Source organism: Periophthalmus magnuspinnatus, chromosome 23 (assembly GCF_009829125.3).
Source record: "Periophthalmus magnuspinnatus isolate fPerMag1 chromosome 23, fPerMag1.2.pri, whole genome shotgun sequence".
Taxonomy (NCBI): domain Eukaryota; kingdom Metazoa; phylum Chordata; class Actinopteri; order Gobiiformes; family Gobiidae; genus Periophthalmus; species Periophthalmus magnuspinnatus.
The window spans coordinates 8,421,302-8,445,323 of NC_047148.1; the positions used below are offsets into that span (position 1 = coordinate 8,421,302).

General features: G+C 38.9%; 5 protein-coding genes across 7 annotated transcripts in view; 2 read left to right on the forward strand and 3 right to left on the reverse strand.

The window, feature by feature from the left end:
* celsr1a (cadherin EGF LAG seven-pass G-type receptor 1a) overlaps positions 1 to 9,213 on the reverse strand; it is a 90,761-nt gene extending 81,548 nt beyond the window's left edge. For all 3 annotated transcript variants that reach the window (XM_055231415.1, XM_033989920.2, XM_055231414.1), the window contains exon 1: positions 5,541 to 9,213. In XM_055231415.1, the coding sequence (XP_055087390.1) occupies positions 5,541 to 9,048 (3,508 nt within the window). In that variant the 5' untranslated portion in view covers positions 9,049 to 9,213. The remainder of the gene's footprint in view (positions 1 to 5,540) is intronic.
* Positions 9,214 to 10,072: 859 nt separating this feature from the next.
* trmu (tRNA 5-methylaminomethyl-2-thiouridylate methyltransferase) lies at positions 10,073 to 13,972 on the reverse strand. The gene is made up of 11 exons (XM_033989923.2): positions 13,742 to 13,972; positions 13,490 to 13,655; positions 13,105 to 13,211; positions 12,863 to 12,985; positions 12,609 to 12,781; positions 12,443 to 12,496; positions 11,467 to 11,533; positions 11,286 to 11,386; positions 11,031 to 11,175; positions 10,869 to 10,951; positions 10,073 to 10,798 (listed from the first exon to the last, which is right to left on the reverse strand). Exons 1-11 carry the CDS (start codon positions 13,821 to 13,823, stop codon positions 10,652 to 10,654), a joined length of 1,248 nt encoding a protein of 415 aa, XP_033845814.1. The 5' UTR covers positions 13,824 to 13,972; the 3' UTR covers positions 10,073 to 10,651.
* A 2-nt stretch (positions 13,973 to 13,974) lies between these two features.
* srr (serine racemase) lies at positions 13,975 to 16,330 on the forward strand. The gene is made up of 7 exons (XM_033989924.2): positions 13,975 to 14,064; positions 14,655 to 14,832; positions 14,915 to 15,096; positions 15,388 to 15,518; positions 15,599 to 15,747; positions 15,817 to 15,906; positions 16,068 to 16,330. The coding sequence occupies exons 2-7, from the start codon at positions 14,655 to 14,657 to the stop codon at positions 16,307 to 16,309; spliced, it is 972 nt and encodes a 323-aa protein (XP_033845815.1). The 5' UTR covers positions 13,975 to 14,064; the 3' UTR covers positions 16,310 to 16,330.
* A 336-nt stretch (positions 16,331 to 16,666) lies between these two features.
* On the reverse strand, positions 16,667 to 17,639 carry tprkb (Tp53rk binding protein). Its single transcript, XM_033989925.2, has 4 exons — positions 17,440 to 17,639; positions 17,112 to 17,234; positions 16,868 to 17,044; positions 16,667 to 16,753 (listed from the first exon to the last, which is right to left on the reverse strand). Exons 1-4 carry the CDS (start codon positions 17,578 to 17,580, stop codon positions 16,667 to 16,669), a joined length of 528 nt encoding a protein of 175 aa, XP_033845816.1. The 5' UTR covers positions 17,581 to 17,639.
* A 191-nt stretch (positions 17,640 to 17,830) lies between these two features.
* On the forward strand, positions 17,831 to 22,250 carry alg10 (ALG10 alpha-1,2-mannosyltransferase). Its single transcript, XM_033989922.2, has 3 exons — positions 17,831 to 18,181; positions 18,941 to 19,138; positions 19,894 to 22,250. The coding sequence occupies exons 1-3, from the start codon at positions 18,017 to 18,019 to the stop codon at positions 20,947 to 20,949; spliced, it is 1,419 nt and encodes a 472-aa protein (XP_033845813.1). The 5' UTR covers positions 17,831 to 18,016; the 3' UTR covers positions 20,950 to 22,250.
* The last annotated feature ends 1,772 nt before the right edge of the window (positions 22,251 to 24,022 follow it).

A 24,022-nucleotide genomic window follows, 5' to 3' on the forward strand; every position in this document is an offset into this window, starting at 1 on the left:
GTAACACACAAGATTACCCAAGTAGAGCCAACACAAAACAGCAAAGTGGATCATTTGCCCTAGTTCATCCATTGTTGTAAGTGTCTGCCCTGTCTTTGATCTAGGCGCTAAGACGACGTCACCCCTGTGTCTACCTGTGTCTATCGGTGTACCTGCTTCACACCTGCGCCGTACTCACACTCGAGGTCGTGTTACTCGCGTGTTCAGCAGACTCCACAGAAAACCCCAGCACAAAGATGTCTGTCCCCTGACTCATCCGGGACGTTGTGTTTGTCACTGGGTCATTTGTCTTTCTCAACATGTGTTTGTGTACAGCCGGGACATGTCTGGGGACGAAATAATGGGTCCTAAACAAACCAAAGAGATGGGTATACACAGCAATTTATGTTTCAAAACAATAGAAGATGACATTTATTTGGGAGGCTATAATGTTGTGAGAAGTTGCACAAGTACATTCAGCAACAAACTTCTAAATAATGTCAACCTTGGAGCAGAAATGTTTATCGAAAGAACTTAAAGGTGCACTATGTAATCTTCCTGATGGAGGTCTGCCACCTAACCCAGTGGAGTCACCTGCCTACCCATGATGATAATAAACACTTAACGTCATACCATAGAGACAAGCAGTTGACAGAAAAGTTACATAGTGCCATTTTAATGCTGTAATGCTGTTTTAATGGATATAAATTTGTTTTGATTTTAGCTTTAGCCACCGAACCAAAAACATGGTAGTTGTGTAAAAGGCCTGTGGGGGTAAAGACAGAGGAGGGGGTGTGGGCCAGTGCATGTAACAGCATGCCACTCACTCCCAGTCTACGTTCAAGAGATCACAGCTGAGTGGGAAAAAAATGACAACGCATCAATCATTTTAATAATTTAAGCAACAACCGGCCTCTCTGCATTATTTTATGATATACTCCATCGACTCAATCTAGTTTGTGCTTGTCTTCATAAGCAGCTGGAAACAACTTCTCATGCCAAATACTTTCTGGAAACTACCTATGAGATGCTTTAATGGACGCTTTAATGTTTTAAAAAGGAGACACATTGACCTGACGCCACTATCCCATCTGAGAAATTGTCGGAAGGAGAAAATTAGACCTAAACTTAACTTACCCTAACTTACCCTGGAGAATAAGTAGGAATCAAGTCATGTAGGAATCAATGTGAAAACTGTAGTTCACATTTATATTAGCAACAAGAATGTTAAAATGGTCCGTCTACTGTATAATGATGAGGAGAGAACAAGCCAACTCAACTAAAAAGGAGCATGGAATTAGCAAAAGTTCTTGTAAATTATGCATTTGTATGTGGTGATTCTTATAAATTAACTAATACAACTAACACAAATTACTAAAGCTGATCGAATGCTAGTGTATTTTCCAAACATTTCAAAGATATTCAATTTTGGATAGTAATAGTATATCCTCTGCTGTTGGAGTATTGTAGAGGTATAGACCTACACCTGTTGAGCCGATAAGAATGAAGGGAACATGGATCATATAGGTCTACATTACACCTCAAATACCCTGTCCCGTCCGACCCGTGAAGCAGTCAGCAAAAAAGTATTAGATATTCATCTTTGAGAGAGCTGAGGTAGAACCCCAAAGGTTTTTAGTGAAACTGGACGAGTTCAGATAAGACTCTGGTACAATGGGAACATACAAGCCCCAATCATGGAACCGTCCTGTACAGAGACAAATGGAGAGGGGTGTTGTGGCTACTGCAGCGTGGAGTGCAGGGCATCTCGAGAGACTTATCAGGGATGAATAGAGTTACAGACCTAAAGAGAGGAAAGGGCTTGAGAAACATTCCCGAGTCTTCACTGTCTCAAATGAGCACTTGGACATGGGGACAGGCTAAGACAAAGACAATCTGGTTATAGATTTTGAAATTATGTAACTTTCTTTTATAAGCCTTCAGAAATCCAGCTATTTTTTGTTATATGGGATAAGAAACAAGTGACTTCAATGTCCCATCTATTTGCCTAGAATTAAATAATGAAATTTGATTTTCTATTATATTTATTAGAAAAGCACTGTCTGTCTCCAACATTACTCTCAGTAGGTTATGAAGAGGAGAGAGAAGGGTATAAGATGGAAACTGTGAGCACTTTTCACAATGTGTAAAAAGCTTTGAAAAGTCAGCTTCTTCTAAAATTGCCTTGTCACAATTTGCAAAAAGTAAAATCAATATTCTTGGGTATTGATCCTTTGTGAAGTCAGGAAAGCATTAATGTATTGAATTTTTTTTTGTAATTTGTTGCACTCTGTGACTTGGAGTGTTTTGAATGTTCTGGTCACCATTTCCCCGGTAAGGGTTACAATGGCTAAAGATAAGCAGAAAGAACCGTGGACAGATTATGACTCAGTCAGGGCACAGAAAAGGTGCATGAAGGGCCCAGCAGAAATGGCAGATGTATGTCTCACTGGCAGCAGAAAATGGACGAGTGGATTCACTCTGCCAGTGAAACCGATAGATCAGTGAGTGGATGCAAAACAACTTTCTCCAGTTAAACTCAGACAAGACTGAAGTCATAGTCTTTGGCCCACAAAAACAAAGAGATAGTGTCAGTAGTCACCTCCAGTCTCTCTCTCTCTCTCTCTGTAAAACCTTCAAATCAGGCTAGAAATCTAGGGGTAATAATGGACTTTAACTTTAACAGCCACATCAAATCAATAACATCTACTGCTTTTTGCCCTCTAAAAACATTGCAAAAATCAAAGGTATACTGTTTAAACCAGACTCGGAGAGACTTATCCATGTGTTTCTCTCCAGTAGGTTAGACTACTGCAATGGCCTTCCAACTGGCCTCTCCAAACAAGCGGTAAGACAGCTGCAGTACTTCAAGAACACTGCTGCCCGGGTCCTGACTCAAACCAGGTTCAGTTTAGCTGTGCATATGACTGAAAGGTTGTTATTGTGCACTTTTCTCTTTTAATGTTAATTTTATGATGATTATTTATGTTTTGATTTGTTTGTATTGTGATTTTAATATCTTTCTTATTCAGTAAAGCACTGTGAATTATTTTGTGTATGTATTGTACTATACAAATAAACTTCCATTGCCTTGCATTCTAATCTGTGTAAAGAGATACAGACCATTAAAGTTTATGGAAAGACACAGCAAGCCTAGCCTTAAGGGCGTCTAAGGGTAGGGAAGTAAAACTTTTATTGAGCACATTGTAAATAGGAACATGGTCAATATTTACAATGTGTAATTGCTAAAATATTATATACAGTACTATCAGTATACAGCAAAACATTAATTCCACATATTTGCTTTATATTTGCACCATCCTTTCAAAATGAACATCAGAAACGATGGATGAAAAGGCCGCACATCAACCAGTGCATTCTGAATGAGTTTTTGTCGGACTGGCTTACAATCACAGTCTTGTCCTTTATTGCCTGTTATTGTGCGTTGAGCCTGCAATCCCCTCAGGTCTTCCCCTCCCAAAAAGCTGGGGTCAAGGGTCAAAACATCAGCAGTAATGGCTACCTAACACTTGACATCAGGCTGAGGTAATGAAAACAGGGATTGCCATTGCTGTAGAGTGAGTGTGAACCCAGGCCTAATTGTGCATGAATGTGCCTGTCCAATTATTGAGCTCCCATTGGGACGGTGATCCGGTCAGTGGGGCATCAGATGTTACTCTAAGAAAGGGTGGCCAAAATGTGCTGAAGCAGGTTATTTACTCCAAAATTATATTCTTATATTCTTTAATAAGTACTCAAGAGTGAAAAAGTATTTGGTGAAAGTATTAGCTCAGAAACACAAATATAGGTAAGGTATACTTAAGTAAGGTTTAAGTTATTAAAGTAGTTAAAATTGTACACAAGATAATAAGTAATTTTAACCAAGTAAGTATAACCGCTACCTGCCAAAGACAACAAGGGAGTATATGGTGTAATTAGGGGTAGCTCTCGATAGATAGAGGACAGGCAGCTATTGTAACAAACTACTACTACTGTGCCAAAATATACAATGAAAATACCTGCAAGAGTTACTTGTAAGAACTATTTAAAGGAACTATTTCTAGGTGTACACTGTAGGTACACTGGCCTTAAAACGAATTATGAAATATGTCAGTGCTACAGAAATCAAATCAAATCTGATATTTTACCTACATTTTATATTTTCCTCGTAGTTCCTTTTACCACTACAGAAATTATTTTGCATTGCTGACATAGTTCATTTCACTGCGGTGTTTTCAACTTTGGATGTGCGTGTGATAAAGAGACAAAATCTACTGTGGAGGTGGAGCAACAGCGTGTCAATAGGTCACTTTTAGGTTATTCTGTGAATGACTGATCCCGCCTGTTCCGCTGCTGATTAATATTCCACTCTCCCTCTACCAAAAGAATGTGTCTTTGTGGAAGTTAGTTTAGGTGTGAATTTGTAAGTGTTTGCATACAGTCTAATCTTTAACTTTTTTAAGAACAAAGTCTGCTTTTGTGTTAATCAAGAAAACAGCTGCAGCAACACACAATGAACAAGAGAGAAGTACATTATAGTGAGTTTCTTCTCTAATTTCTCTGATAATTTCAATCTCTATCTGTTGTCATTGCTGTATTATAGCAACTACGATGTTCAGAAAAGAATTTTTTCATTTCTCACAAAATGACAGTTTTACAAAACATACCCCAAATCATTCAATCTGCAGTGTATTTCAGACAATTTCTTACTTTTTTTTTTTACTAAAATAAATAAAACATTTAACTTCCTTGAGATTCCCCTGCAGAACTGTGCATAGATGCTGGCAGTGCAGGTTTGTGGTGGTCGTTTATGGCAGAACCCACAAATCCTCAACAACAAAGAAGCCTATAGTTATATGGGTGCCCTTCTTATGGCACTTTTTTATTACCTCAACCAACCACCTCCAAACAATTCATTTATTAGCACAAAAGCAGCTCAACCGGATCCTGCTGAGAGCCTCAAGCAAACAGAGCAGAGTCAACACCAGCCGAAACCAGCCCCAGGTCCACACAAACCACAGTGTTACAGTAAGTGATGTAAAATGCTGACTTAAAAATGAATACCCTGCATGTCCTAACGTCTGACTAAGATGTCACTCAGGGACTCAAGACTAACGTGGATTATTTGGTGTCCAGTTTTTTCATATGGTTTCATACTACACTTTAAACCCTAAAAGCACATGAGCCTAAAAATTGTATCATCTTAAAACCCACAGATTAATTAACTCATTATTGCACTACAACACTGCTTATTAATACATAATACAGCAAAGTATACAGTGATAACCACATTACCACAGTTATTTTCAACAACTTCCAAAACAGTTGAACAGAACTTGATTATTTTGCACTTTAATTCTGTACTTAATATCATTCATTGACATATCTACTTCTATATAACATCATCTCAACTTGTAAACATTTTAAACATATATATATATATATATATATATATATATATATATATATATATATATATATATATATATATATATATATATATATATATATATATATATGTTTTGGGTTTTTTTTACAAAATAGACAAAAATGGCTCTTACCTGTTACTGAGATGGTCATGGGGGCCTCCAGTGCTCTGTCGTTGTCCAGGTCTCGACTCAGCCTCAAATCTCCAGTGTGTTCATTTAAAATGAGTAAATTCAGCTCATTTCCAGACATAAACTTGTACTTGAGTTTATCCGCCACATCCGGATCATGAGCAGGCACTTTCCCAATAATCCCAGTCGGAAAACTGTTAGATTTGTTTGTGACATAGTTGTTGAAAATAATTTCAAAATCTTGCAGTTGCGGTTTGTTGTCATTCAAGTCAACCAAGCATATATGGACAGTAGCGCGGCTGACTAAGGGGGCAGAAGTGGCTTGTACTACAATGACATACTCCCTTTTCGTCTCATAATCCAGCTCAGTGAGTGAAGTAAGATCTCCATTGAATAAGTCCAATTGGAAAACTTCTGGAAAATTTCCTTCAACAATTTGGTACATGATTTGGGCGTTTGTTCCTTCATCTGGATCTGTAGCGGTGATTCTAGCCACCACTGACCCTACAGGGCTATTTTCCTCAACTTTAATAAATAGCTCATCCTTCTCAAAAACTGGCGCATTGTCATTTATATCTTTGACTACAATGTGGATATTTACACCTGTTTTAAGTGGAGGAATGCCCTTGTCCACTGCAAATGCTTTAAGATTATAGGTCTGAACATTTTCACGGTCAAGTTTTCGCAATGTCCTAATAATTCCAGTGGATCCCTCAATATAAAAATCCCCATCTCCATCATCTCCACCTGCAAAAGTATAGGTCACTCTGCCATTTAATCCTGAATCGCGATCCGAAGCCGATATTTGAAGTACACTGGTGTAGATTGGTGCATCCTCAAATACACTCCCTTGATACGCATCGCGAATAAATTGAGGTTCATTATCGTTAGCGTCCTGAATTATAATATCTACGTGTGTCATACCAGATTTCTGAGGAATGCCATTATCTTTAGCGATTATGGCTAAAGTATAGGACGCTTGGTCTTCATAGTCTATTTCCATTTGAGTTGTGATAACCCCTGAATCTGGATCGATTTTAAACTGAGGAACATTGTCCTCCATCATATAAGTTACACGTGCATTTTCACCTGTATCCTCATCTGTAGCTGTGATATTCATTACTGTCGTCCCAATAGGTTTGTCTTCACTTAGCATCACCTGATAGTTAGTGTTTGGGAAGATAGGCGCATTTGTGTTAGCATCTGTAACATTGATATAGACTTGTGTGGTGTCATATCTCGTCCCATCGTTAGCTGTAACTGTTAACACATATTGTCGTTCTTGTTTATAGTCTAGTGGCAAAGCTAGTGTTATGAGACCACCTCCACTTTGGCTTGTGATCGCAAACCTATTTCTTGTGTTGCCACTGGAGATTTGATAGGTCACTACACTGTTGACATCTCGATCTATGGCTGTCACGGTCAGAACGCTAGTCCCCACTACTGCGTCTTCATTGATTTTCTGCGAATAAACTTCTTCAGTAAACGTCGGTACATTGTCGTTAACATCAAGAACTGTTATGGAAATGCTAGCTGATGACGACATGGATGGTACGCCATGGTCTCTAGCCTCAACCCCAAATGTATAAAACTCAGTAGTCTCTCTGTCCAATTCCACACAGACTGTAATCCAACCTGTGCTGTTATTGATTATAAACGGAAATCCGGGAGTCGTGCCTGTTAACCTATATTCCAAACGTGAATTTTCACCTGAATCGGCATCATTGGCTTGGATATGTATGACCGAGTGACCAATAGGAACATTTTCCAAAACACTAGCTTGGAAGGGAGTGCTGACAAACATTGGTGGATTGTCGTTAACATCCACAACTTGGATTACAACCATCCCTGTGACATTTATAAGAGGAGGCCTGCCACCATCTTGAGCTTTGATTCCCAAATTGTATTCCCTATTGGTCTCGTAGTCCAGAGGGTTGATAACATCTATAACACCAGTTGGAGAATGGATGTAAAATTGCCCCCTTACATTGCCTCTAATGATGCTATAATGAACTTTGGCATTATTCCCTTCATCTTTATCTGTAGCTTCAACTTGGATAATTTTGGTGTTAACGCTAACATTTTCCAGGACTTGGACAACATATTTCTTTTCACTAAACTGTGGGACATTGTCATTCTCGTCTTCAATATTAATATGAACAATGGCGGTAGCTGTTAGGGGCTTTGGGTCTTTGCCTTGGTCATTGGCTTCAACAATAAGTGTGTACTGGGCTCTTGTCTCCCTGTCCGGTTTTTCTCTGATCCTAACCAAGCCATTTCGGGGGTCAATTTCAAAAACAGAGCCAACTTCTTCTTCATTCACTATTTTGTAGATCATGTTGGCGTTTGATGGAGCGTCCCCATCTGTAGCCCGCACTGTCATGACTTCAAAACCGACTTCCATGTTCTCCCTTATGTTAACACGATATTGGGTTTGTTCAAAAACTGGACTGTGGTCATTGGTGTCGCTGACAGTAACAGTGAGGAAAGAGGTGACTGATCTTTTAGGAGTGCCATTGTCATTGACTGTAACTTTGAAAACATGTGTATCTTTGAACTCCCTGTCCAGAGCCTGAAGTGTGAAAATGCTGCCAGTTTTGGAGTCAATGGCGAAATAGTCGTTTGACCTGCTGTCAAACAAGGCTTCCATGGTGTACTCCAGCCTCCCCGCCTCTCCATCATCTGGGTCAGTGGCTTTGAGCGTGATCACCCGGGTCCCAGCGGGCTCGTTCTCGGGCACAGACACCTGATAGCTGGGCAGCTGGAACTGGGGAGACGTGTTTACCTGCCGCTTGCCTCTGTGGAACGACTTGACAAACTTTTCCTGCACTGTTTCTGGAAAATATCCATCAGACGCAAGCCTCACACTGAGCAGCACAGAGAGCCTACCTCCCGGGTGGCTGTGAAGAGCGCAGTGCACGTTGACTTCTTCGCGTTCAAGACAAAACTCACTGGCCAAGACTAAACTCCCGTGTATAAACATTGAAACCAGTTCTTTGTCAGCACAGAAGGAGTCAGAGAAGTCGATACTGTGCGTAAAAGAGGGCAGCAGTTCTGTTACATTCAGTAGCACTTTACCTGTGTGTAAGCAGGAAGTTGGCTCCAGGCTGGAGTTGTGTTTAATGCTAACATCGGGCTTACCTGATGCACTCTTTCTCTTGTATTTAATATAACAGTCTTGTCCATGGACAAATACATCAAAACGTGTCATAACAGTGTCTTCAGATGACAAGGAACCTGTCGTAAAGTACACAGGCGCAGGGTTTCTCAGTGTGGACGCACACTGAGCGCGGTGAGACAGGCGCACAACCCCATCGTGTTTCCCAATTTGAATTAAGTTTTGAAGAAACGTGGGAGTTAAAGTCCTGTCCAGTTTGTACATCCATCCCGGACCAAGTGACAAGTTTGCCAAAACTGTCCCGGGTTGTAAAGTGTCCGAAAGATGTATTTCCAAAGCAAGAGGCGCGCTGAACAAGGCACACAACCATATCCAATACAGTAATAGTTCCATGCTTGTTACCCAACAAAATCTCACAAACCTTGAAGAAAGTCATCCAGAAGAGCTTTAACTCTCCCGCTCCCAACAAGGCGCGTTACCTTTGTTCCTCATTGTAAAGTTTCAAAGTGGAAAAATTCGCCGCGTATCCATAGTGCCCATGTATCCACAGTGCGCAGCGGCGGCGTTCACGAAGTTTTTAAAATGAGTACAAAATGGCTCCGCGGCTCTCCTCCTCCTCCTGCTCTCCTCCTCAGAGGCTGATTACCATAAACCTGCTGCGTCCCCCTCTGGGACGCTTTCGCAGGGGGGCAGTTTTTTTTTCTCATGGAGATTTAGGAAGTGGTGCTGACCGGGTGACCAATGCGCGCAGATCTTTTGTCATTGTAATAGAGTGAGAGTGAGTAAGATTCCTAATGCGCGTTTGATACACGCTCTTTCAGCTTTTGTGTGCTAATGTTAAGTGTCATAGTAGAGTGTCAACACTGACAACAACCACAGGGAGCATTGTCATTTTACAAATAACATTTTCACTTGAGAATGAGAACCTACATAAAACAACCTGGCTAGTAGTTTATCTACACACGAATCAACATTTACATCTTCATATTAGTGCATTTAGAACTAAACTAAATTGCTAGACCCAATTTGCATCTTTTTACGGTTTTACATGCCTTATTACGCATGATCTACTGATTAACAGTTAAACTTAAAATATGAAAATACAGTAACTTAAATGTTGCATTGATTGTCATTTTCATTTGGTCTATCAATTATTTCCATCGCAAGTTGAGCATTAGACATTTTCAGTCAAAATGTTTGCGTCACATACGCGCTGCTAAACTGAGGCATTTTAACACAGGCTCTATAGCGCCTCTTGGTGGATATTAAAAATACAACAAGAATTTAATATCCATTTATCATCGCGCATTAGATAAAATTAATAATATTAAAAATCATTTAACAGGGGCCCAGCAAGTATGACACACACACACACACACCCACACCCACACACACACGCACACGCACACATAACCTTACATTATAAATATTTTATTGTTATAAAACATTTAAAAGCCCTCTTTTTATTTGCAGTAGTGTCAGTTTAGCTGGACTTACAGGTCCCTATTTAGGGGCCAACATCTTTAAGGCAGACAAAGAAATGATTCTAACAGTTAAATTAAATTAAATTACTCTGTCAAGTTTTAATACAGATTTTAGCATCTGATAAAATACTTTTGAAATGAATCCAATGGTTTCTGTTATATTCAAGGTTTAGAAAAATGTCAAAAACAGTTAAGTACAACAACTCCAGCAGTTTTTGTATGAAGTGTAAAAAAAATGTCCAAGCTCACGGCAGAAGCCCTTTGAATCTTATGTAAGTCCATCAAATGTTTATAAAAACAGGAGACTTTGACAAAAAAAAGTTATGGCTCTATAAAAAGGATGCACCAATCATTGTTCAGGAAGGTTAGCATAAATACATTAGACGGAAACAGTTTGTCTTGGAACCAGTGCCTGTTTTAGATGCTGAAACATTTATACTGGCTTCACTGGCCTTAGGCGGAACAACCAATGATCAAAATGCACCTTAGTGGTTTCTTGGTGGATCTTTCTCTTAGCTGACTGGCTCCTGACTGGGCTCTTTTAGTTGTGTGGCCGCTAACAGCCGCTCCCGACCACGCTGCAGAGTGAACTGACTCGGACCCAACTGGAGGATCTTTCCACTACCCAGGCACTCATCACCTTTATACAGCACTGCAAACTGGAACAGGAAAACAACATCTAAATGAAGTAAACTAACACGAATATGCAAGAGACTATTTATGGGTTACCTGTCCTGGTGTAAGAGCTCTGACAGGTTCAGACAGTGAGATCCAAACAGTACCATCCATGTTCAGAGTTACAGTGCACCGAACTGTGGTATAAAAAAAAGTGATTGCATTACATCACATGTAATATTGGTGGCCAGTTGTACTTAAAAAAAAAAAACATACTGAGTGGCATCTGATGAATGAAGCGGAAATGACACTCCATCATCTTGGTCAGGGCCAATTCACGAGGCGGCTCCATCGTAATCCAATGAAAACGATCAGTCTTTAATGTGTCTCGAAAAAGAGAAGGGTGATTGGTGGTTGGAGCCTTGAGAGAAATAAAAAGAAACCGAGACTTATACAAATGTTACTGAACCTGGTAATTACTGGTAATAAAATAAATACATTTATTTAGTGTAGAAAAGTTAACTTTCTCACCACCATCACATCTCCTGTAGCTATGTCTTTGTCCACAACAAACCAGGGGTCCCTCTGGCCTCCTATTCTTGCTCTCTGTCCCAGTGTCAATGTAAACCAGCCTAAGTGAAAAGAGTGGAAACAAATGCAAGTTTCACTGTGGCATTATGGGTAGATAATTAAAATACATGTAGAAACAAACCTTTATGGTTTCCTTTTACTGAACCATCTTCAATAGATACAAAGTTTCCTGGTTTAGGCTCAAGATACTGAAACAAAAATAATGTTTACTCTTTTTATATATGGAATTTTTCACTCTTGTCACTGTTAGTTGGTCATGTAGGGCAGTGGTCCCCAACCTTTTTTGCACCACGAACCAGAATAATGTAGGTTTTATTTTCACGGACTGGCCTTCTACGCGTGGGAGATAAATATGGCAAAAAAAAGTTAAGTGCATAAAAAAATACAACTCACCACAGTATACCGCTGCATCAGTGGGAGCCCTGTACTTGTTTCTTCTTTCCTTCTTGCTCACGTTTGTTTCTTTCAAAAAACTCTAAATCTTATCTTTTAATCCCAGGTGCTTAGTCTCCATGTGCCAAAGCAGTTTTGAAGGTTTCATTGCCTCATTTGCTTTTCCCGCATATTTTGCAGAGCGGACTCTGCACGTGAGAGTCACCTGTAGCGACAAACCCATATTTTAAGTAGGACTCCTGGTATTGTCTGTTAAATTTATCTTCCTTTTTCTTGGAGGTCGTAGTCTCCTCTTCTGGCTCCTCAGTTGTCCTTTATTCATTTGTTAAAAGCTCTCCAAAGACTTTTGTTTTTGGCTCATTTTCACTCTCTTGTGGCTCTACTTTTGAGCGTCGTGTCTGACGTGTTATACGTGATACGTCATCACGGAGACAAGAGCAGATCTAGCACAGCTATAATAAACTTGCCACTACATCAAATAGATGTCGGTGGTGATTTCCTATCAGGATTTTCATTATACATCTATGGACGAGCTTATTAGCGGGTCATGAGGGACGGGCGAAAGTTACGTCGGAGAAGATGTGGTCGCCGATAAACTATTTACTGTTTTTTTGCGGCCCGGTAGCAAATGCAGAACTGGTACCTGTCCCCAGCCCGGTGGTTGGGGACCACTGATGTAGGGGACGCAGGAAGTTCTTACTCACCTCTAAAATGAAATTTTCAAAATTCCTTTCTCCAATAAAGCAAATACCCATACTCTGCAAGAAAATAACCATTACCATGTTGTCTCATATTATAGACACAGATTTAGTCTGACATACAGACACAGTTTTAGATACACAGTCATGTAATAATATAAGATTACCCCACCTCTTTCTTCTGCAGTACATGGTGGAGACCTGCCTCAGCAGCTATTTTTCTGACAAAATCTTTAGTGAGTCCAGCCAGTGGGAACATAGTGTGTCTGAGTGCATCCTGTGGGATTTGACTTAGGAAGAAGGTCTGGTCTTTGAATAGGTCTGCTCCTTGGTGCAACCTAACAGCTGGACATGACAACAACAATGCAATGATCTGCTAGTCTGAACCTGGAAATAATAATATTGAGCTAGTAGCAACATCCTTACGATTTCTGATCTCGAATCTGTCCCTGAACAGTTTGGTTGGAGGAGAGGAGAACGTCTGTTGAAATATTTCTTCGTCTTCTTGGGAGGTCCTGGCATAGTGTCCGGTTGCCATTGCATCAGCACCTACCACAGCAAAACACTATAAACTTGTGAATTATTTTTATAACCAAATATTACTAGACTTTAAGTGAATTATATTAAAGTAAAACGTTGAATGGTTTACAGAAAAGATACAAACAAACCTAAAGTGTCTATGGCATATTTGTAGAAATGGTTGAATTTGATATTCTTATTGCACATAATGTCTGGATTTGGAGTTCTTCCTTTCTGGTATTCTTTTAATAAATTACTGGAAAAGAAAAAAAAAAAAAGAAGAAAGTAATCCAAGGTCAGAAGAAAGTCAACCTGAGTAAGATAAAAGAAAATTAGTATATAACAAAAATCACACAAATGTTTGGAAATGGGCAGAGATGTATTATTTAATCCCATGTTTTGGCAACCAACTCAGTAATATATGCATAACGTCATTCACATTCATGCTTTGTTTGCTTTTTCACCATATCATATCGTAACATACAAGATAGGACAATGTTGATAAAGTAAAACATATTAGTTATTGACACTCACGTAAAAACCTCATGCCAGTACTCTTTGACGTAGGACACTTGGTGAAAGGGAATGTCTAGAGTTTGACACACTTTGTAAGCATCTTCACAGTCCTTATCTGAAGTACACACGCCTGACTCGTCCAAAGAATCCCAGTTCTTCATAAACACTCCTGTCACACTATAACCTTAAAAGAAATAATTGTACAAGTTATTATTTGCTTGAACAATGCTAATGAAAATTCACTAAAGGCATGTTTTGGTATCTCGTCACCTCGTCTCTTCAATAATAGCGCGGCCACAGAGCTGTCAACGCCTCCTGACATGGCACACACGACGTGCCTTATAAGCCCCATGTCTTGAAGCTACAATATCTTTTGGCAACTGTTTCGATTTAAATTCATATATTTATATTTTGGTTTTCAGCTTTGATAACTTGTTGTAAGACGCCATGTTTGCGGTCCGTCTGTAAATAGTGTCCGTGTGGAAACGATTCTTCAACTGAACCTTCACAACGCACCACAGCCATATCACAACCCCACAACCGACGTGAACGAGCTCCCATTTCTAGTCATTGAAAAATCGGGTAGTTCCCTGGTAAGTTGATGAGTCACCTGCAATATGACATTTGCATTTTGTCAAATATAATATAAGATAAACCTTAAACTTTTGTTTGCCTTCAGTCATATGTGCTGCACGTGAGATCAAGGGTCACGTGGGGTCTTTTCTACTCAGAAGAAAAATATAAAAATGTTGGAAATATCTTGGCAGTTGGTTGGATGCTATGTTTGAGCTTGCTGTGCTGGTTCCTGCACTAATTACAAAATAGCTATAGTTAAAGGTGTACTACAGTGTAATATTTTGGAGGAGGGTCTGCCACCTAATCGTTTTACTTGAAGATGTTATTGGTTTGCCTACAAAGTTCCACTGTATGGCATTAAACGTCTAGTTCAGAAAAGTTACAGGTCAGATCTCTGTAGAGGCAAGCCTGCTCATAGTAAAAATGCATGTTTTCATTGAATAAAAAAGATATCAAGGACTATCCATAGTACCCTAAGAACATCTTAATAACAAAGCAAAAGCATGTCCATGGAGACAAGCACATGATGGACCCTCCAAAAGAAAACTTACAACGTGCACCTTTAAAGCATAAACTTGCACACCTAGTTTAATGGTTCGTTATCCAGATGGCCCACGTGTCTGCTGATACAGTGACTTTGGAGCTGCTCACAGAGGCACGGGAGGTGGTGAAGAGCAGCCCACTCGGGGTCATACAAACTCCGATGATCCCCTGGGCCCAGACCACCCTTCCACTGACCATCAACTGTGACATCCACATCAAACTAGAAAACATGCAGAGAACTGGTCAGTATCAGCATCCATTCATTCATGTTTGTATTATGTACATTATGTAGTGCTGTTTTAAGTATCTGCATGTGTTTGTTAGGCTCTTTTAAGATTCGAGGCGTTGCGTACCAGTTTGCTCAAAGAGAAAAAGGTGGTCATTTTGTCACTATGTCTGCCGGTAACTATGGAAAGTCTTTCGCTTATGCTACAAAACACTATGGGACAAAGGGGAAAGTGGTGATGCCAGAGACAGCCCCGGTGTCCAGGTCTATTTTAATACAAGTAAGAGTTTATGTGATAAAAATGTTTACACCCCAAACTATAACAATTACTGTTTTTTTCACACACATCAAAGTGCACATATGGTACATTCATCAACTAGTATACAAAACAGAGACAGTGTATGCAAGGTGAAGAGCCTTGCTTATGAACATAACACAGCAGTGTGCATAACATAACACGCCTCATAGTATTGAGCATTTTGTATCATAATTTTATTTTATTTATTTTTTGTATGTTGATAAGTTAAGCCATTAAGCACAGTAAAAGTAAAATTATACAAATTTTCTTCAGAGTTTTGGAGTTGATGTTGAGAGAGTTCCCACTCCCTGTCTGATGAATGTGGTGAACCGTTGTGTTCAAGAGGAAAACATGACATTTCTACACTCATACGATGATCGGGATCTCATAGCTGGACACGCAAGGTAATGAATTAAATTGTATTTATGTCAGTTGTGTAGTTTTGCCTATTATCTTTGTTGTTTGTTGTTATCTTTGTGCTTAGTCTTGGCCTGGAGGTGCTGGATGTGCTGCCTGACCCTGATGTTGTGGTGGTCTGCTGTGGTGGAGGGGGGCTGCTGGCTGGTGTAGCTGCTGCCATTAAACTGTCTGGATGTGAAAAGACCAGGATTTATGGTGTGGAGCCACAGGGAGGTCAGGGATGGAGTGCTTTTTAGTAATTCTGGGTAAGATTACTGAAGTCACGTTTCCCTCTCATTTCAGCCTGTACCATGTTCCAAAGTTTCATTGAGAAGCATCCAGTGGGTATGGATGCAAAGAGTGTAGCATCAGGACTAGCACCACCTTTTGCAGGTAAGGGTTGTTAAATAATGCACCTTCAAGTACATGTCTTATGTACTGTATATGTAACTTATTTAAACCCCCCTATTAGTGGGTTGCAAATTGCTAGGCTGAAAATATGCTTTTAATATGAATGAATAACAAGTTACAAATACTGTGTTTTTATATTTTAGGTAAACTGCCTTTTGAGTTGTGCCAGCGTTTTGTGGAGGGGATTGTCCTTGTGAGTGATGAGGATATCAAATCAGCCGTGTCGACTCTCTACAGAGCAGGGCTGGTGGTGGAGCCCTCAGGATCAGCTGCCTTCGCCGCTGTTGTTCATAATAAAATCCCTGATTTGGAGGGAAAGAAAGTGGTCTGCATCCTCAGTGGAGGCAACATTGGAAAAGATGAGCTCACGAACTTCCCAGACTGAGAGTAGGAGTGTTGCATTAAGATTGAAAAAAATATATATATTAATGACATACTGTACTGTAAACATATTTTGGTTACTAGAATGTAACTTTTATCATGTCATATATTTGAATACACTAATATTTATGAAATGTCAAAATCTGGTTGTGTCAGACATCCTGGCTTCATAGCTTTTTTGTAATTTCTCAATAAACTGAATCCACTTAAAAATGAAAACCCAGAACTTTTTATTATTATTATTATTATTTACTTATATACGTATACTTACATGTACAAAAACCAACAAGACAGAGAAGTTATTTTTTTACACTTATTTTAAACAATGCATTTATAAAACTTCATAGTTTTAATGGACAGTTTACAGAACATCTTTAATAGCCATTCTGCACACAACTGCATCCAACAGTGTCCCAATCTTCTCCTCTTGTGGAGTGATTTTAAAGAACTGCAAGACAAAATACCAGGTTAGAAACAATTAAGCGGTTTTATGGGGGAAAGCACCAGTTACTAGAATATATTTGTAACTTTTGTAATTTTTTCAGCAAATAAAGAAGTTTACCTTTTTTATTTTGGCTGTGTCTGACAGGGAGGATAGGTCATCTACTGGGACCTGCTGTCCATTCACTCGATTCACGATGTCTGACAAAGGTGGGGTGTTGTCTTTGTTATGAACTAAAACCACCAAAACTGAGCTGTCTCCATCAGAAATCCCAAACCTTTTAAAAGCTTCTGAGATCTGCAACAAATGATACATTACATGTGAAAACAATTTTATTTTAAAATTATATATCTGAACTATTTACATTATTAGTGGGTGAAAGGTTGAAAATGATCTCTGAAAAGAGACTTCTTGTTTTCATTTTACCAATCTTCTGTAAATGTACAGCTTTATTTGCTGCTACCAGCACCTGGAAAGGATTCAACACCTGTAATGCACAGAAAATATGTTTATTCACCCACGTTTAAAAGTGTTGTAGTAGCAGTAAATACTGGATTCCATGTCTCTGCAAACTATATTAACAGTTTATTACAGTAATTGTACTGTTGCTAAATAAGATCACAGATGTAATAGTTTGTTTTCTATTCCGTGGACATTAGAAACATTAGAGTTGTCCATTTTCATTGACTTACCAATGTCGGACTGATCAAGGCTCCACTGATTTTACCCTCCACGGCACTTTGCCTAAGCTCGGCGGCATTTTTAACATCCTTGAACAAGAGCTGGGTAACTTTATGATCCGAGTATACTTCTAACTCTTGTGTTAGATGCATATTTGGAAAGTTAAGTGAGTTTTACTACCGCGCTTTTTCACGTGAACGCTTGCGCAGGGGGAACCATAACACAGTGACACTATTCGAAATAAAATATAACACAAACAATAACTAGTTGTGGAAAGAAAATATGATTTATTAAGGTTGCATTGCCTGGCAATATTGCGCGTCTGGGTATTTAAAAAGAGAGTAAGCAACTCTTTATTTTAGTATAGGAACCTTTATAACTTCGTACCGTTCAACGTCGAGCGATTGAACGAAGCGCACCGCCAGCTGTCAAATATCAAACTCTTCCGCTCAATATCTGCTCTCCACTCCAATAACAACAAATCTGCGTAGGATTGCTTTTTAACTCGTGCCCTTATGCGTTTGAAGCTTGATCAAAGCTAGTCTTCTTTGAATTGAGTTTAGATCGAGCCACGTTATAGAATAAATCATGGATAAATTTGAAGGCTACATCTTCACAGCTCTTTGCAGCACCAACTTTTTCATCTCCTGCCTCGTCTTCTCCAGAGTGACCCGAGAGCAGAGAGAGCCCTATATGGATGAGATTTTTCACGTCCCACAAGCTCAGAAATACTGTCAAGGGAAATTCAATGAGGTAAACTCTCGCCGATTGTTCTGAATTTGTGTGTACAAATTTATTGTTATAGTGTTGGTTGGGGGATTAGCAAACAGCAGCTCACTTAATGATGGCACAAAGCCCATTTAAGCTCACAATCTCACATAATAGAACTGTGTTAGCTAGGATTTAGCAGATATGCTTTAATGTAAAAAAAATTAAAATTTATCTTGAATTAAGCCAAGAATTGTTTTATTATAAAATGTAAAAAAGGTGAAGGATAAATTGCAGTAATAATAGTTGTACTATTCTTAATATTTCATTCACTGCACCAAAACCTCATCATTGCTCTTTTGAGTAATTGTCACTGCTAGGTCACCAGTCTTGACAGCTAGGGGTGCAGTCAACTAAAGGCATGACCTCCCTGTGCAGCAATTAATCGACTAAATGGGGACATGGGGTGGTGTGGCACTGACAAAAACTCCTCAAAAGCATCACGTGAAAAAGCATTTCAGCCACTCCAAAACTTTCTCCATGCATTCTCCTCTCTGCTGTTGTGCATATAAATCCTCTTTCTACTTTTTATTCCTTATATTATTACATAATTACTAGACTAGACTAATGAAAAATTTGTTAGATTCAAACATTATCAACTGATTAATCTAGTAAACGAGTAAAGGACTACAATTCTATTGCCAACTGAAGTCTTCTATTTATAATTAGCTTCCACTTATATTAAACTTAACCCATTTTAAAGCTGACTATCACTAATATTTGTCCTTACATTCCTGCGTGCAGTGGGACCCGATGATCACCACGCTCCCCGGCTTGTACCTTGCCTCTGTGGGGGTCATTAAGCCGATTGTGTGGCTGGCCGACCTGAGTGGTGATGTGGTTTGTTCTACTGCCATGCTGCGATTCATCAACCTGCTCTTCAACTGCGGCAACCTCTATCTGCTCTACTTACTCATCTGCAAACTGCACCAACGGGAGAAGGTGGCATAGTTTTAATGGACAGTTTAGCATACCACAAACAACCTGTAGCATCCTAATAGCAAACCAAAAGTTTATGGTTAATTAATTCTGGGTCCATTTGTCATTTAATGAAAGATGTAACACACCTGCAGAATAGAATAGGGGCATTTTGCGGAAATGAATCACAAAGCATTAAAAGACAAACATCATGGTTTAAGTGCAAGTTTACTTTCCATTAGTGGCATTGACTAATTTAGGTCTAACTATTAGATATAATGTGTGGAGTCAACAGACATTATCTACAAGTGCGTCACAGTAGGTGGTATGCGACTAGTCATCCAAAGTCTCTGGGGGGTACGTGACTACAAAAAAGTTTGGGAACCACTGGTCTAACACTCGGGTATTTCAATTATCTCTGTTTTTGTTTTTTTTTACATTTCGGTACAGCATTCTACAAATATTATTAACACAAATACTTAGATAACACAAATAGTTAAGTGGATTTGCTCAAGGAGAGATGGAATAATAGTTTTATGGTTCTGAAATAGAGGTTGCTTTTTGAAGCCACTGCTATGAAAAGGGTAGATTATCTGTTTTTGCAGGTTTACTCTATAGTTTAAAAACATACATTAATTTTATGTTCATTTAGAAAAGTTTAAGGTCAATGGTTAAAATGCTAACTGTGTTGCTAATGAAACCAATGTAACCACTGAATAGCAACTGAAGTGTTTTTGGTATTTAATAGCTTAACATCTCACTCTTGTTCTTTTTTCCAGACTCGTACAGCCTCACGTCGCATTCTCTCTGCTCTCTCCCTCTCCACCTTCCCAGTGCTGTACTTCTTCAACTTCTTATACTACACAGACGCCGGATCTACTTTCTTCATCCTCTTCACGTATCTAATGACACTGTATGGCTGCCACAAGGCCTCGGCACTCCTGGGCGCATGTGCCATACTCTTCCGCCAAACCAACATCATTTGGGTGGCTTTTTGTGCTGGATCTTTAGTTGCTGCCAAAATGGACGAAACCTGGAGGGTGGAGCAGACCAAGAAGAAAGACGAACCGAAATCACAAGTTCCACTGAATTTTAGTGGAGTGAAAAAAGTGCTGGTTTTCACAATGGAGTTTGTGACTAACCCTGCATATATCAAGTCTGTATTACTATTAGTCTGGCCTTACGCTATTGTAGCCATTGGATTTCTCCTGTTTATATTCCTAAATGATGGCATAGTAGTTGGTGATAGAACAAGTCATGAAGCTTGCTTAAACTTCCCCCAACTATTCTACTTTTTCTCTTTCACCTTGTTCTTTGCCCTACCCCTCACGGTTTGCTACTATCGTGTTGTGCGATTTCTTCAAGCTCTGAAAAGGCAGCCATTTTTCTTTCTGGTGGTGAGTGCCCTCATTTTGCTTCTAGTTTGGAAGTTCACTTTTGTCCACAAGTACATTCTGGCTGATAATCGGCATTACCCTTTCTACGTGTGGAAGAAAGTTTTCCAAAGGCATGAATTGATCCGATATCTTCTTGTTCCAGCATACATCTTTGCTGGTTGGAGTTTTTTGGACTCCGTTAAGTACAGGTCACTATTTTGGATCTTAGCATTACTGGTGTGTATTATGGCCGCTACCATACCCCAAAAACTTCTTGAATTCAGGTACTTTATTGTTCCATATTTGATGTACCGCTTGCATATGCCACTCCCATCTCTCCCTAGACTGATCATAGAGTTTCTTCTATACACTGTGGTGAATGTGGCGACCATTTATATCTTTATCAGTAAGACATTTCAATGGCCAAACAGCACTGCTAAACAGAGGTTTATGTGGTGAATCCAATGTGATGAGGATATCTGCTAAATTTTTGAAAACTGCTTTTGGACAGTTCTTTGTAGAGATGAGAGATGTAATGGGGCAAAGGGGCAGTTGTCGGTTCTTCACATCATAATTGGGACAAAAGTTGTGCACGTTTTATTACATGCATCAATCAGGTTTAATGATCATACACACTTATTTTTTTGCCTTTATGCTTAATTTAACACTTGGCCCTTTAAATTGATTATTATGAAGCAGCTGGACAAAACTAGTGCTTTTCTGATTTCTTAAAGGTATATTATGTAACTTTTCCAGTTGGGGTTCCGCTACCATGGAGGTGTTATTGCTTTTCCAGGAATATTTACTCATCTTACTTAACTTGTTCTGACATGTTTTTGTTGTATTATGGGTGTTTTTATTGTTCAAAATACTATTAAAAACATACATTCATAATGTAAGCGGGTGTCAACACACCACAGATGTCACTTTGTATGGTGAGGTGGTGTATTCTGCTTGTCTCTATGGAGATTGATAAGTTTAATTCTGTATTGTGGAACATTCCAGGCAGTTGCATAATGCACCTTTAAGGCATGACGAAGAAAGGATAAACATCCAATTTGTAAGCACATATTTTACTTAGTACCCCTGAATGGGCGATGTGTTTTTGGACAGAATTCTAAATATCAAATGTAACATTTAGAACGATGCAAGGGTTTGTTTACAACATTGTTCAACACTGTAAAATCTAAAATCCACAGAATGTATATAAAGAATACTGTTGCATTGTAAATATGGCTGTACCACAAATGTATAAAGCCAAAAGACCAAATGAGAAGACATAGCCATATTGTCTATTTTGTATTATGTGTTTTTGTAATTATGATTATTAACATGTGATGAACACGGAGAGTCATATGTGAAACGGTTACTAAGGGCAACATTTTTTCACGTTATTTTGATTTATTTTATTGCTTTGTGCACTGTGATCCAAACGTGTTCACGTTATCCGTCTTGTCAATTGGATTTTTAGTATTTGTGGCTGTTTTTGTTTTTGTTTTTTTGGAACATTGGTCAATAATTTTAAACATTTTGTACATAATACTTCCAATTATTGGTCGTGTTTACTACAAACAGGGAATGTGATGACAACTTACTGCACTTACTGTGTATTTTTCCTGTAGATTCTGTAGATTTTTGGTTAAGTCTGATGAGTGTCTATTGAGTATTTCCTAAAGATCTTTCCCTTTTCATTTGACCCACTGTAAATGTGTCCTGTTTTGTTTCCCTGCGATAATAAATTTAATTGATTTTGTACAAAGTGCCTTCTCTGGGTTTTTTCTCTTTTTGTGGGCATCTCTACTTAGCCACTAGGAGGAGCTCTTTATCTTGTATCAATTCAACAGTCAATTAACACTACCAGAACAGAGCTTTTTGACATTCAGCTAAAGAATGGACATTTTTGCTTTCATCCCCAAATGGCTCAACTAAGTTTTGCAAGAGGATTCTCCTTCTCACTTTTTCCTTTCAGGTTTGAGATGAATATTTGAAGCACTTATGAAATCAAAAGTTGTGGATATCCAATATTATGCGAGTTTTTAACATCTAAAAATCCCTTGCTTTGTATTCAGACAATATCTTCTTTGTGCTAACCCTTTTTGGCAAGTCTTAAAAATCAATTTCATGTCTTTGTCCTTGATTAATATTTATACACAAAGTAATTTGATTTTACAGAACAAGAAGGGTGTGCAAAATACAAGAATTGAAGGTTAAAATGGAATAAAACAGCAAATTAGTGATATCAATAAACTTACATTTCAAAGAGGGAGATGAGTGCTTCTTTTAGTTCACTGTGTAATTTCCACACATGAAAACATCAAGTATGACTAAAAACAACTTCTAATGCAAACCATATCTTACAGGCATTAACTTAATAAACAAAAACTGTTCAAGAGCAGATTAGTGTTTAACAAACAGCATAAGGGACTGACTGAAAAATAAATCAATGCTGGCGATAACAATATGAAACAACTCAGAAGTCTAAAGCAAATTTCAACTTTATTAAGGCTATAAGCTATTTAAAATTTGCAAGTGGTTGGCTGAGTGTCTTAAAAAGTTTTCTCAGTAAATCAGATGGCCAATCCTATACGTGCCTCCATCCACACAGGCAAACCCTAAGCAGAGATGAGTGTGGTTTGTACTTGGATGGAAGATCACTGGGAAATACCAGGTGCCACAGTGGAGCGCCACTGGCAAAAACTGTTGTGTCCTTAGGCAAGACACTTCACCCTCATTGCCTAATATGACTGTGATATGTGTGAGTGTTGGTGGTGGCCAGAAGGGCTGATGGCACAGATTGGCAGCCTTACTTCTGTGCCCGGGGCAGTCTTGGCTTACAAAATCGTAAAGCAAATTTGAGCACCTGGAAAAGCATTATGTCACTATGTACCACTAATGTGTTATTCATTTATATGCCTCGGCCTCCTCTCAACTACGCCTTAGTAAATTTCTTCTGATTCACATTCACAACATATATTATATTTATTTATATATATATTGTTACCAAAATGTGCCCAAAATCCCTCCAGTTTCAATGTGACCGAAAGTTATAGTAGTTGACCTGCACAGCATTTCTCCTCTCCCCAAACATTTCCTACATTCTTGATATTTGGAAATTATAATGAAGTATTTGTCTGGATTGCAGTACATCAGGCTTAAGTTTAAGCCAGTATCCCGAGGCTTCGGTGTGTCTGACTGCTTCTCTAATTACTGCATGTTTTTTCTCATTGCTTCCTACTGTGATGACATGACTTCCACAAAAACAAAGCCTTCCTGTGCGCCTTTCTGTTTGTGCAATCTTAGGATGCTCCAAGCAATTAATTTGAAAGCAGCATTTGTTTTTCTAAGCCATTGACGGCATCATGGAGACAGGAGGAAGAGACAGGTTTTAGAATGCAATCAGTGCTTATCACCTAATTATTTCACAGTTATGTAAGTTTAAGGAGGGAAGATAATTAGCCTGGAAAAAAGTAGATAGAAGACAATGAATGTTGGGAAAACAACACAAAGACATCGGTAAGGTGTTGCTTACATA